The sequence below is a fragment of the Narcine bancroftii genome, chromosome 13, assembly GCF_036971445.1.
Source record: "Narcine bancroftii isolate sNarBan1 chromosome 13, sNarBan1.hap1, whole genome shotgun sequence".
In the NCBI taxonomy this organism is placed as follows: Eukaryota; Metazoa; Chordata; class Chondrichthyes; order Torpediniformes; family Narcinidae; genus Narcine; species Narcine bancroftii.
The window spans coordinates 10,623,214-10,638,404 of NC_091481.1; the positions used below are offsets into that span (position 1 = coordinate 10,623,214).

Below are 15,191 nucleotides of genomic sequence, written 5' to 3' on the forward strand. Positions count from 1 at the left end.
CCTGTACTGTCTTTGTCTCAATTCCAGATGTCATTAGAATGTGCCCAGAGGAATAATTTATTTATTCTCCTGCATGCACGCACACAAAAATTCTAGAAACTGAGAGCAGTTGCATATTAAAATACAATGAATGTCTCAGTTAGTCAATGAAACCAGTTGAGCCTCACAAGGGTCTTGAATTTTTCTTCCATAAATCTTTAGAACTTGTTTTTTTTCAAAAACCTTCATTCTGTCTAAAATATGCTGTCTTTCCATCATGTGTTTCAGATGTGTTTGTTTTGAAATATTTGCAGAATAGTCTTTCCTGAGCTAACAATATTAGTTATCTCGCCGTCATTTAGTTTTCATTGAAATGTGTATGTTCACTCGTAGATTTCTTGTTCAATCTTACTGGTGCTACTGATGTCCTCAGGGTGGCAGATTATGAAAATTAGACTGTTTTTGTGAATCACAAGGCTGATGCTCATAAATTACAGCAGGATTAAATAGCTGGTGCAGTCAGCAAATGCAACAAATGCCAAAAAATGTGAAGTAATGCATTTGGTAGGAAGATTGAGGCAAATGTATAGAATAAATGATAGTGTGGTAAAAAGAGTGCAGAACAACAGGAGCAAAAATATTTGAACAAAAGAAATGGAAACTATCTTTTTAGATTTCTGAAACTATAATTCTCTTGAGTGAATAATAGTGGAAAACTGTTGAGGAGTTAACACAGAAATATTACAGAGATGTGAAAAAGACAGTGGATGAGATACAATTTGTATAAAGCCTTGCTTTTTGGATGAGAAAATTGAGTTCAAATTAGTGAGCTAAATTACAGTCCACTGGAGGTACTATTTCTAGTGTTTAAAATTAGGAAGCTTTCTGATTTCCCTATACCAACATCTTAATTGAATCATGAACAAAATAATCAAAGATTACTAAGATAGCTAGACAGCTAGATAATCTCACAGCCTTCATTAAATACTGTAGCTTTTGTAATCATCTAGTTCACAAATAAAGGGGCATTACTAGACTTGGTTCTGGGAAATGAGCCAGTCCAAGTCAGACACCATAATATCACATTACATAGAATAGATATGGAAAGGATATATAGACACTCCATGGTATCCTGGACTTTATAGGTGTGAGCAAATGATAACACGGGCAAAGAAGTAATTTTGGACTTGGCTACCCAATGTCAGTTTGGTTACCATGGGAAATTGTATCCATAATTTAGAAAAAAAATGGAAGATTTGGGGAGGGCGCAGAAGAGATTATCCACAATAATTCAAGGGATTAAGGATTTTAATTGTGTGGAGAAACCAGGGTTGTTCTTAGAAAGGTTGCAAGGGGACTGAATGGAACAGTTTAAAACCAAGAAGGGTATAGGCATAGAATGAAACAATAGAGGAATCAAGAGCCAGGCCACACAGAAATCATAGAAATGGAGGAGATTGGCAAAAGAACCAAAATGGTAGGAAGATTTCCTTTTTTTTAATGCCATGAATGATTAGGGTTTGGACTAAAGTGCAAGGTGTGATAGTGATGGCAGATTCATTGCTACCACTGAAAGGTGCTCAGATAGGTATTGAAAAGGAAATAATTTATTTTGCTAGAGAATGAGAGTAGAAGATTGGGACAAGTTGAGGTGCTTTTACTGAGAGTCAAATGGAGGTAAACAAGAAATTTGCAGATAATGGGGTCCAGTGCAGTACACAGAAGTGCTAGAGAACCTTAGCAGGTCATGCAGCATACATGAAAAGCAAAAGGCAGTTGACGTTTCAGGCCTGGGCCCTTCTTGGGCATGAAACATCAGCACTCCCTTTGCTTTCCTTGCATACTGTATGACCTGCTGTGTTAAATGTAATCAATCTATGGTTTGAACAATTAGTCTTTCAGATTGAACGCAGGTAATCCAGTTCTAATTCAATTGGTGCTTTAGTCCAATATGAATGGAATTAATACACTTCAATCAATGGATGAGATACAATTTGTTTCAAGACTTGCTTTTTGGATGAGTAAATTGAGTTCAAAGTAGTGAGCTAATTTACAGTCCACTGGAGGTACTATTTCTAGTGTCTAAAATTGGGAAGCTTTCTGATTTCCCAATACCAACATCTGAATTGAATCATGAACAAAATAATCAAAGATTACTAAGATAGCTAGATAATCTCACAGCCTTCACTCAGTATTGTAGCTTTTGAAATCATCTAGTTCACAAATAAAGCACATTTCCCCTTCTCCAGCATCTCTCCTTCATTAAGTGACATCAGAAAAACGGAAGAATTTCACGAGTTGCACTCAATGTATTTATATTTTAGTTAGCAGTAAGTATGAAGTGCACGCTTTTGAGGATCAACAGGAATCCTCTCAACAAAGCAGCTTGAGCATCTCCATATTTTAAATAAAAATAAAATAAAACCTGGAAGAAAATGTTTTTGCCCTAAGTTTGAGAATCTGATTCTTTACAACTGGTAAGCTGGATTTTTCTCTCTCTCCATCTTGCTTCTCCCAGGCCCAGCTCCGAGCTTTTATACCAGAAATGCTGAAATACTCTACTGGCCGTGGGAAACCTGGTTGGGGGAAGGAGAGCTGCCGGCCCGTATGGTGGCCTGATGACATCCCGTGGGCTAATGTTCGAAGTGATGTACGTTCAGAGGAGCAGAAACAACGGGTAAGTAGGATTTTGCGTAGCTGCTCGGCCCTATTAGATAACGGAAACTTATGAAATGGAACCAATTGGCAAATGACAAGATGGTGGTAAACAGCTGAAATTTACAACACTTTGTGTTTATGTCCTTTTCTACTAACAATTTGCAATTCAATTGTAATTCATTACTGATTTTCTGTCATCTTTCAGGCGTAAACATTTATCAGCAAGGAGTAATGACAATTGCATAGTTATTTTGTACAAGGTCCTAATTCTTTTGCAAATTTATAAAAAATGGTGAAAAAATATAACATTTGAAGTTTTGCTTTCTTGTGGGTAAACTAATTAAACTAGTTTGGCATGAGGGTGAAAACTGGAATGTGAGTACAAACAGTAGAGCAGAAGGTCAAAAGCATGATGCAAAGTGTTGTGAGTTAGTGAGGAAGGAGAGGCGAGGACAAAACATAAACATAGCCAGTTAGAGGGTTTGAAATGTGTCAATTTCAATGCTAGGAGTCTTAGGAATGAAGGGGATGAACTTGCAGCACGGATCAGTACGTAGAACTACAATGTGGCCGTTACAGAAGTCCCTTTTGCATAGAACCTTCAAGACAGCTTTCCTCTGGCTTTTATACGCTCCACCTACCTGCGTGAATGCAGTGAAGGTGGATGGGCATGTCCCCGTCCCTCCATTTTAACATTAGTTTCCATCAAGACAGTGAGCTGACCTAGTGGGAGCTGGGTACTAGTTGGATGTGACAATGAGACTTTTGTCTGGGAGACTGATCACTGCGAGTTTGGGTGAAAGTGATGGGGCCGTGGGTCCTGAAAACTCTGATTTCAGTTTTTGTGTCGTCTTGCTTTTGAAGTGACTGGTGGAGTTTAATTTTGGTATTAATTTCATAATTTATTGCAAAGTACCAATCAACTTGGAATATTATGATGAATTTTAACAGAGAGCTCTGCAATAGCTGAATGACGATCATATAAGCAGCAATTAAAGTTCATTTGACAATTATTTGGTAGAGAACATGCTTTCATAGGGCAGGATTCTTCTTTCTTTGGCTTGGCTTCACGGACGAAGATTTATGGAGGGGTAATGTCCACGTCAGCTGCAGGCTCGTTGGTGGCTGACAAGCCCGATGCGGGACAGGCAGGCACGGTTGCAGCGGTTGCAAGGGAAAATTGGTGGGTTGGGTGTTGGGTTTTTCCTCCTTTGTCAAACCACTCAGGCAAAATGTCCAATGCATATTTTATATCATCAACCTGTTCCTCGTGACTATCTGGTAACTGCTGCTGTGAAAAAAATCAAAGCTAGTATTTTACCTCTGCTGTTATCCAATATCTTTCAGAGTGAAATGGAAGTGGTTAACAAATAGACCAATTGGTATTTTATATGATTGTACCTAAAGGTTGAATTTTCTGCCATAGGTATCCTGGACACAGGCACTAAGAACAATAGTTAAAAACTGTTACAAACAACATGGAAGAGAAGATTTGTTATACGCTTTTGAGGATCAACAGACTCCACCACAGACACACATCGCCCATCTTGTCCCTTCTCAGACAGTGGTGCAGACCATCAGTAACCCGGATGGGACAGTGTCCCTTATACAAGTCAGTCCAGAGTTTTTTTGTTGCTTCTCACTGAATCACATCTTGTACATTACTATGTGATCAAGGTGCCCATACCTTGATGAAGGGCTCAAGCCTGAAACGTTAGTTCTGTATCTTTGCCGTTGCTCCATCAAGGTCACTGTTTGACCTGCTGAGCTTCTCCAGCATGTTGTGTTTTTACTTCAACCACTGTGTCTACAGATTTCAGTGATTTACTTCTTGTACATTACCATCTTTTAAAATATATGAAATAGGCGGTCCTTCTAGATCCTTCAATCCTACTTCTCCATCCACCAAGATCATGGTTGATTTTCTGTCACAGCATCATTTTCACGCTCCACACATCGCTTGATTCCCTTCATATCCAGGAAACTGTCAATCTCTGATTTGAATGAATTTTGACTGAACCTTCACAGCCCAAGGCAGTAGAAAAGTTCAAAGACTCCCCAATCCAATTGAATATCCCCAATTCTAAGTACTTCAAAATAAAAACAAAAAATGTTGGAAACACTTAACAGCTCAGGCAAGGGAAGTTCTCCCTTTATTTTTTTTAAATTTAGAAATACAGCATGGTAAAAGGCCCTTCTGGCCCATGAGCCAATTACACCCAATTGACCTACAACCTCCATACGTTTTGGTATCTCCTCATTTGTATGAAAGCATTCCCCTGAAGTTTCTTTGGACTACTTTTACCTCTTTGTAGGTCTTTAAGACCAGTTGTGCATACAGATCCACTTGTATTTTAGCAATCAGTGGGTTCCAATCTGTTAATTTTATGTTGTAAAATAATGAATTGTGTCAGACAACAAGTGCAGGGTCAAGGTAGGCCTCCTGCTGGTTTGAGTGCTGCTGATATACCTTTGAACCATCCTTTGTATTTTAGAGTTAAATTTGAGTTAGCTGTAAATGAATGACTGATACATTAGAGAAAATATTTTGCTTGAATATGTTGCTGAACTTTAGCTTGTTAAATTTCTGCCCAGTTCTGATGATAATGACTTTTACATAAGAATGTAAGTCAGGAGCAGGCCATCCGGCCTGTTGAGCCTGCTCCCACCATTCAATGAGATCATGGGTGATTGGTGATAGGTAGATGGGGATGATCCTGCCTTTTCTCCATATCGCTTAATTCCCCTACTATGTAAAAATCTAACCAATCTTGTCTTAAATATATGTTTGAGATAGTCTCCACTGCTTCATTGGGAAGCAAATTCCAGAGATTCACCATTCTCTTGGAAAAGCAGTTCCTCCTAATCTCCATCCTAAATATACTACTCTGAATCTTGAGCCTACGTTACTTAGTTCTAGTTTCCCCCACCAATGGAAACATCTGACCTACCTCTATCTTATCTGCTTTTCATAATTTTCTACATTTGTATAAGATCCCCTCCCGTTCTTCAAAATTCCAGTGAGTACAATCCCAGATGACTCGATCTCTCCTCATAGGCTAAACCCCTCATCTCTGGAATCAACCTGCTGAACCTTCTCTGTCTGCGCCACCTCCAAAGCCAGTACATCCTTCTTCAAGTAAGGAGACCAGAACTCCATGCAGTACTCCAGATGCCGCCTCACCAGTACCTTTTGAGATCCTTATTCGACTCATTATTCATTTGTAACCATTGCTCAAATATCAAATAATTAACAAATATTAATCAATGATAATGATGGTATTCTCTCCTCTGATTCAGAGATTTTGGGTTCCAGTCCCACAACAGTGACTTGAGTACATTATCTTGGCTGAATCTCCCGAAGGAATGCTGCAGTCTCAGAGATATAGTTTTTGCATGAAAGTTTATCTAAGAGTCTTGGTCTGTCAATTAAATGTGAACTATCCAATGGCACAGTTAAAAGAAGACTGCTCTTGGTATTTTGCCCCATAGTTGGCCTTCAATCGACATCTAAGAAGGCACTATTACAGTGGGAGTTTACAAATAAAACTATTTCACATCTTGCATGATGAGAACATTTCTTCTAATAATATCATTCAGCAAAGGGAAACACATAAAATGCAGATCTTTTATTTCTGTCTGTCTTTTATAGAGTGCGACACATATAATTCTGATCCTTCCTTTACCTGATCGTCCTTTCCTGTGATGAGGCTGAAGTATTTATCATGGGACTCTGGCTAATTTTCATTTCCCTACGCCCTGTACTCTTCATTTGGCCCTCTTCTTAACAATTACAGTATGTCCAATTAAAAAGAGCCTAACACCATTGCCCCCACCAAGCTCAGAATAAAGATGGGAAATACAGACTTTGTAGCTTTGCACTGGTATCAAGTGGACCTGAGGCACAGATTAATATTAAACAAGGAACAACCTTCAGGGCAAAAATGGGTAGGGAATAATGGCACCCTGCTGAACATAAAAGCGCTGTATTTTCTTGTTTACCCTTGTTTGCAGGTTGGCACGGGTGCAACAGTTGCGACTCTAGCTGATGCTTCTGATCTCCCGGGAACGGTAACTGTTGCTCAGGTGAATTATTCCACCGTACAGGATGGAGAGGTGAGGACAGCAATTGCACGAGTGCTCTTGGGGAAGGTGGGCGAGATGCTGTTTTCAACCTCCCATTGAACATTCCTGGAACCCAAAATATCAAACTGGGAGGGAATAGAGTCACCCACCTAGTTTTAACGAGAATAGAAAGGCATGAGACAAAGGAATGAGAATGAGGAGAATACTCAACCCTTTAAGTCCATCTTACTATTTGTTCGCAACTACTCAGGAGCAGGAATATAACAAGCAGAATCATCACAAGCCAATCAGGCTAATATGATTAATGAGTTAGTTATTCAAAGAATTTTGAAGAGCAATTCTTAAATAATACAATTTAGAAAGGGATGTGTAGATGAGGAGCAGTCAGGAAGAATCCTTCCTAAAAGATGATCATGAAAATTATTTGCTAACTCTTGCTGAAACCTAACTAGTGTTGAATGCAATTTTTAGCATGACTTTCCTGCATTTATATTCTGCATCACATACTGAGTCATATTCTGCTTTTCCCCTTTAATCTCTATTTTAAATCTATGCTGCTATATTTATTGCGTATTTCCTTGTCGCTTTTTTGATTTCTCCAAATGTATTACCTCAAACATAGAACTGATTTCCAATTGCTGTTTTACTTTCCCCCGATGAGTCTTCCTGCAGATATCTTCCAGGCTATAAAACGCGTTCAGTTTTTGTGCAATTTAACTAAGCTCTTAATCAAAACTCTTACTTTTAAGTTTAATGCATTGAGATTAAAATAGACAACTGAACCCAGTGCAACTCCACTGCAAAGAACCTTTTTATCATTAAAGCACTCATCAACTGTTTTCCATTATTTGTCCAGTATTAAACCCATCATTGGATCCTATAGATTCTTAGTTTCTTAATCAGTCTTCCTTGTGCAGCCTTCTTAAAATTCATGTCAACTACATCAAATTTGCTACATTATTTGCCTTTGTTTCTTGCTTCCTCAGAGCAATAGTTATATTAGTCAGACTTTTCCATCCTTTTAAAAAGAAAATAATCTTGGGTGTCTTTGACCCTTTGTATGCTTTATACTGAACTTAAAAATTCTTTCAAACCATTAACTCACTACCCAAGTTAGCCTGATTAATTTGTAATTTTTTGGAGTATTTTTCTCCTTTCTAAACAATGATAACGCCTGAGTTGTCTACCATATCTTCAGAAGGAATTGTGCCCCTCCATGTACGTGCCATGTGATGGACACTCCTGTGACCCTCTTTTCTGTATTGAAAAGTCTCGGTGTTTGAATGCCATTCTTGAAGTCAAGCCACAGGAACAATGCATTGAGAATGTAAATTTTGAGTCACTTGGTATCTTGGTTTCACCTCGCCCATTTATGGAAATTTAATAAGGAACCCTTTTTTTGCTGCCTGGGCAGAGAGGGAAAAGCATTATCAAGGATGCTTCTCATCCTAACTATGGACTGTTTACTCTCCTTCCATCCAGTAGGTGCGATAGGAGCCTCTGCTCCCCAACCAGCAGGCTCAGGACGTGCTTCTTTCCTGAGGCTGTGACAGTTTTGCACTCATATTTGTACTGTCAGTACTTTAATACTTGTTTGTTTGCTGGAGCACTTGCTTTTATTCGCAGTTACTTGTAAATAGTACTATTCTTTGTACTTCTGGTTAGATGCTAATTGCATTTCATTGGCACAATGGTAATAAAGTTGAATCTAATCTAATTTTGTGGCCAGTAGTATTTCCCATTGTTTCAGTAGGGTGCAAAAACTCTATTAATGATGAAGGCAATTTAAAAAAAATCCAGCCTGGCAAATGCTGTGCTGTTATCTTTTCTAAACACAATGGCCTCTAATCCCTCTGTGCTCATGACCATGCCCAGCTGTTTTCATTAAGGTGAAAGTATGACAAAGTGAGAGAATGACAGTGTTGACTCTAAGGAATGTCAGCAAATAGAGATAAAAAATAAGACATTTATTGCACCATTGATATCCGCTTAATATCAATTACAATGCAAGGTGCTGCCAGGTGTACGTATATTTTGGACCAAAAGTGATTTGGAAATGAAAATACTGAAAAGATTTCTTTGGCTTGGCTTCGCGGACGAAGATTTATGGAGGGGGTAAAAAGTCCACGTCAGCTGCAGGCTCGTTTGTGGCTGACAAGTCCGATGCGGGACAGGCAGACACGGTTGCAGCGGTTTAAAAAGATTTAATGGAGAGAAAAAGGCCGATTAAAGTCAGCATTGGTCCAGTCCAGGAATTAAACTCGAAAGTTTGCAGACACAGTAATTGAAGTAAAAACACACAGCTGGAGAAACTCAGCAGGTCAATCAGCATATTTTATATAGCAAAGATAAAGATACATAACCAAAGTTTCAGACAAGCCCTTCATCAAGTAAAATGTAGGCAGACGCTGCATAAAATGGTGGGGGGAGGGGCAGGGGAGGAGTACAAGGCCACAGGCAAGAGATGATATGTGGATAAGGGAGAGAAGGCCCAACAGAAAACAGGGAGGGGTGATAGTTCTGTGAATGAGAGGGAAGGGGGTGGAGTGGGAGGAAAGGGAGCAGAGGGATAGAGGAGAATGAGGAGTGGTCTTGCATAAACCAGGGAAGTTGGTTAATGCCTCCTTGCTGTGAATTATAGCTATCTGTATTTGACATAAAGTGAATGATGCTGAGCAACTGCACACAGAGAAGCAAAACCATAAGAAATGGACGAGTGAATTATACCTAGAAAATGAAGATAATTTTAATTCTATTTCCTTCTAATTACATGTGTGCTGCCTTCCAACCTGAATTATGATTTTTTTTCCTCTGTGCTGCCCTCATTCTCTGACCTTATACCGATCTCTGGCCTGGTTGGACTTGGCCTTTAAAATTCTCTTCCCACCAAACGTTTTCATGATTTTGTGCCTTTTTATCGTCCTGCCATCCTACAACTCTGAGATTCTGCATTTTTTGTATACCCAATCTAGTCATCCAGAAATATCTTCTGATGTTTCAAACCTTTGAAAGCTCAATAAAAATTGGCGGTAACTTGAAGAGGAAGAGAAATGTACAGTATTTTACCTTTGCTTTAATAAGTCCTTCCAAATCTTAAGAAAGAGCCACATTGTCACTTAGCTTCAAGCCACAGCAAGGTATCACTAAAGAAAAGGTCTGGGAAACTTCATTTTAATTGGGGTTCATTACAATAAAAACTGCACGATTGCAGCAACCCTCGTCTCCTCAACCAAATATGATTGAGGTTTCAAATAATCCCAAAATCTTCATGTGGAGGAAGAAATGTTAATCTGTGGTGATTATTTTTGGTTTTTTTTTGCTGTCTTCCCTTTTTTTAAAACTTTATTTAAAGATTTTATCACATGAATAAAACAAAAAAATTAGATTTAAAGAAAAATAAAAATAAAGTAATTATTACAACACAGCATTAATAACCTAACTTAAATCAGTGCTGTCTTCCCTTGATTAAAAAGCTATGCTTTCATTGAACAGGTCGAACAGAACTGGGCCACATTGCAAGGTGGAGAAATGGCAATCCAGACGACCCAGGCTTCCGAAGCCACCCAGGCTGTGGCCTCCCTGGCAGAGGCTGCTGTAGCTGCATCCCAAGAAATGCAGCAAGGAGCCACTGTTACCATGGCACTGAACAGGTGAGTGTCAGCCAGCAGGTACGCAAGGATAACATTACAAATTGTTTCCATTCGGTTCTCATTGAAAGCTGGGTAATGTCCTAGATTCTTCCTCAAGTGCATTTTCCATTTAAAATTCAGTCTGTTATTTTAAAGAAATAATTTCTCATCCTTGTAGCCTGATTTACTTGAAATATTTTGAATAGCTGGACATGGATCACTTGGTTCTCCTTCTTTGCACAGTGCCAATTTTCAGATCCATACATTGTCGACCTTACTGCCATTTGCTGATCAGGGGAAATGGAGTGGTGGTATAGAGGCAAAGAATGGGTAAAGTGAAATTTGAGCTTGCATAAGATTCTTTCAGCCTTCTCAGAACCCACCTCGCAGATTTGGCAATGGCACAGAAATGGTGAATTTCTAACCTTGACCAGATGGCCAGGATGCATCACTTAAGGTTACGGAGGCTGTGTTTATCTAATTTGACTGGAGATGTGTGGTAGGATAAGAGAATAATTTGGAATGAACATCTTAAGCTGTCACTTGATTTGGAGCAGCTCAGGCCAGGAAGATGCAAATTTGACACCTGATTTAATGAACCTCAGTTCGAGGAAGCTAAATAGCAGAACACCCGAGACATCATTAGCTGCTATCCTTAAAATGAGCAAAGATGGAATTAGTCCCAGCATTGAACTAATCACCAGAAATGTATCTGTTTGTGCCTTGAATTGGGTTTTTGATTGGTTGACGTGTATCCTAAATCAGTGCTTTGTGATCCATCTTAAACTTCTGATTTTTCTACACATGTTTCTTTCCTCACCCTTTCCAATATGGGATATTCCCTGATTTTTTTCACAGAGATGTAGTCATCATGTGTGAACCTCAAACATGATTGCATTATGATGTAGAAGAATGTTCAACAATCTTTCTAAATCACCTGGTCAGGCACTCTGTGTTTATGTTTAAATGGAATGTTGATTAGGAATCACAGATAAGATATTGAGTAAACCTTGTACTGTTATTACGTTGTGTACCTAGATATTGTGGAAAATCTATCCTTGAGAATGACACAACGGCCCTATCTACTCTTAAATGGGCATAATGTGAAGAATAGAGATATCCTGGCCATCATTAAGCCTTGCTAAAACTAATTCTGGCTACGATCACATTGCTGATTGTGGAACCTCTCTGTGTGCAAATTGGCTTCTGTACTTCCTACATTGTTGGGTGAAGGCTCCGCAAAAATTGTTACCCAGAGGCTGTTTCATTTAATCTATTTTTTGCTGTTGTATGGCTTTGATCCCTGCCTTTGAACAAACCATGAGTTAAATGTCAAGCTTTCTCAGGTCTAAGAGATTGTTCTACTCAATGAATAAACTTGGTCATCTGTCAAGGAAATCTTGGCATCTTTCAGCAGAACACATCAAAATATATCTTGCAATTCAATGGTGAAGCAGAGAGGAAACCAAACAGGCTGCAGATGCTGGAATCTGGAGCAAAAAAGCAAAGTGCTGGAGGAACTCGGTGGTGTCAAAAAGCATCTGTGCGGGGGGGGGGGGGGGGCGGAGGAAAAGGGTCAAGCAGCAGATGCTGCTCAACCCACTGAGTTGCTCCAACAGTTTGTTTTTTTGCACAAAGCAAAGAGATTTTTACTGTAAATTGCTGCGCACAGGCCACTTGTGACAGGGGCCATGGCATGTTTTTCTATTGTGTAGTTCAGAGCTCATTATTTAAAATAACACCAGCTGGAGATGTTTTCAGGTACTGGTTACTGATGCATGAGTAAAGTAGAATGGGTGGGGTGGTTATGTCAGCAGATGAGATTTTAACTGTTCCCCTTGAATTAACCATAGCAAACCTAAAACAGACTTCCTCTGATTCTTGATTCTATATCCAAAAGAATGAGTGGAATGTCTTAGTTTTCAACGATACTGAAAAGGGATAAATTGAAATACTCGACTCTGGACAATCAGTGCCTTGTGCTATTGGTACTGGGGAAATGTTAGCTGTGGAAGCCAAATAATGATGAGGCTGATGAATGCTAAAATTTTGCTCAATTGTCTCTTGTGAGCAAACTAATCGATGCAGAATTTCTTGCACTCCCAAGGAAATTAAATAACTTGAGCTGAGTCCATGGAGAGAACAGGTAGATTGTAGTGTGAATAGAAAAAGGAACTTTCTGAACAAGATGATTTTTTTCCCATTCCCTGCTTTCTCCATTTCAGCGACATATGCTATTTGATGCCATCTGACCCGCTGAATCCCTCTAGCTTCTCTTTGTTCACTCAAGATTACAACATCTGCAGTTCTGTTTCTGTATGCTGTTTTAAATTGAGGTCTGATGAGGCAAAGGACTATAATTCAAAAATAAGGCAAGGAAATTAAAAATTTCAATGAAAGTTGAAACCTGCCATGGAAATCAAAACAGTGTCGCACAAAAATAAGTCAACTTCTTTTCTTGCCAGTTATCTGCTTGCCTCGCAATCCCTACGCACCCTTCTTCCCCACCGCCTCTACAACTTTCAACAGTCCTTCATTATCCAATTGTGCCAATTTGTAATCCACAAGTATCTGCACTGGGACCACGGAGGTTTATCATTTGGCTTAAAGGAGAATTCGAAGTACAACCAAAAATTGTGGATGACGTTAAATAAGGAGCAGAAGATAATGTATAGATAAAATATAGATGATATATAAATAAATTTGTAAGAATGAGTGCACAGTGGCACCATTAGCGTAGCAATTAGTGCCATGCTATTACAGCGCCAGAGATGGGTTTGAATTCTGCACTGTCTGTAAGGAGTTTGTGCGTTCTCCCCATGTCTCTGTAGGTTTCCTCACCCCATTCAAAACATACCAGGATTGGGCAGCATGGGCTTGTGGATGGAAAAGGCCTGTTACTGTGCTAACTTATTATTTAATTAACAATACATTGCTGCCCTACCTAGTGCTTCCTCACAGAACCCTGATTCATTATTCTGCTCTTTGTCTTCCTTCAGTCTGAACACTTCATACTTTATAAAAGACATCTACTGGGAATGAATGAAAAATATAACATTGGATTATGATGAACTAGTGTGGAATGAGGTTACTTTGGATTTGAGCTGTCTGGTCTTTTTCTGCATTGTGAAATTCGTTGCTCAAATCTCATTCTGAAGCTTCTGACAAGCAACTAACCTTTTGTCATGCGAGCCCAGAGAATGGATATCTGTGGAGTTTGGGAGATTAATAAGGAGTTGGGGGGTTGGGAGTGGGACTATTGATGCTGGGTCTTTAGACCCAGCATCCATGCATTATGATATTTCAACACACTTGGAGGCAGGATGCCCAGTCTGATTTTTTTCTTCTTCCTAACTTCTATGATGTTGCTCCATTTGCGACTCTTGATTCTGTTTTGGCTAGGAACAGCAAAACAACTGCATTGCCAGAATGGAAATTGAATAATTATGAAAACCTATCAGCAATGTTTTTAAAGATAATCCAGTCTTGGATGAAAGCAGTTACTTGATTTTTTTTACTGCAAACTTTGATAGTGTCAAGCACGCTGAGATCATAAAGCAATGTAGAGAAGGGATTTCTAATTTGCAGACTGACTACAATTAATTGAGGTTATGATTCTCTTTGTGAGGCATCTGTTGGAAATACTTCTGTTACATAAGCAAATTTTTCCTGTAGATTATTCTAGAACAGCACCCAAATTTGAATGGTACTGATTTTGCAATTTGCCAGGGATGTTTGGTCACATTTTCTTACTGGCCAACATTAAAAAGAATGAAGGATTTGATAAAAAGATGAAAGACATCATCTCTGCCTTTTGAATAGTCCGTTCAGCCACGTTCCTTGGGTTTTCCTATGTAAAAATAATTAGCCTAGCGCAAGTTTATACAGGACACTGCAGGTTAACCTCTTTCTGCATTCTATCAGTTTGAAATAAAATTATTTTACTGCTCTGGAAGCTTTGTTACTGAGTAAGAATGGTGTAGGGTCAGCATTGCCCAAATCTAATATTTATTAAACTGAATTGCACGAAGATTTTTATTTCCCTGAAAAGAGCTACATCAACTGCAGTTATTCTTAGTTGGAAGCCACACTATACTATACTATACTATACTACACTACACTATACTATACTACACTATACTAGGCTAATGCTGTCAATATTTAAACATCAGCCACTACTCACTGTCAACCTAATTGATTTAACAATATTCTGCTGGATGCATCTCTGGCTGATTTGCAGTGGAAGAGCTATAAATTCATAAATTTCATGTGGTATTGATTTGTGCAAGGTTTTACATGATGTCAGGTGTTGGTGAATAAGTAGACAAGATCCACTCCTTAGAACCTTGAAAAAATTCTCTCAAAATGTTTTTTTTATTAAACTTTGATCAATTCCAGTAGGGGGCAGTAGTATCTGGTATTTTCCAGGCAGTATGAGGATCTTAAACTGGAATTATAATGCATTTTGAACATTTTATCATGTATTCATTGTTATGTTCTTTTTTCTATCATTGCAGCGAGAGTCTCACTTAAACTTAAAACATTTGTCAATAACCACAACCCATAGTGTGATATTAAAAAAAGGACACATTCACCTCATAAGATATTTTGTTTCTCTATAAACTATTGATTTCCTCCCCACCCCTTTGCCAATTTCCTTCACTCTCCTCTTTCTCCCATAAGGCGGCATTGTTGATGTAGCGGCTAGTGTGCTGCTTTTACAGCGCCAGCGATTGGGATCAGGGTTCGAATCCCACGCTGTTTGTATGTTCTCCCTGTGTCTGCATGGGTTTTCCCCAGAGGCTCTGGTTTCTTCCCACTGTTCAAAATGTACCAGGG

General features: G+C 38.9%; 1 protein-coding gene across 8 annotated transcripts in view; it reads left to right on the top strand.

The window, feature by feature from the left end:
• The window catches only part of nrf1 (nuclear respiratory factor 1), a 62,290-nt gene that overhangs the window by 22,267 nt on the left and 24,832 nt on the right, over positions 1-15,191 (top strand). For 7 of the 8 annotated variants that reach the window (XM_069908897.1, XM_069908901.1, XM_069908898.1 and 4 more), the window contains 4 exons: positions 2,498-2,656; positions 4,064-4,249; positions 6,652-6,753; positions 10,216-10,373. In XM_069908897.1, the coding sequence (XP_069764998.1) occupies positions 2,498-2,656; positions 4,064-4,249; positions 6,652-6,753; positions 10,216-10,373 (605 nt within the window). The remainder of the gene's footprint in view (positions 1-2,497; positions 2,657-4,063; positions 4,250-6,651; positions 6,754-10,215; positions 10,374-15,191) is intronic. The other variant, XM_069908900.1, reaches the window with a different exon arrangement.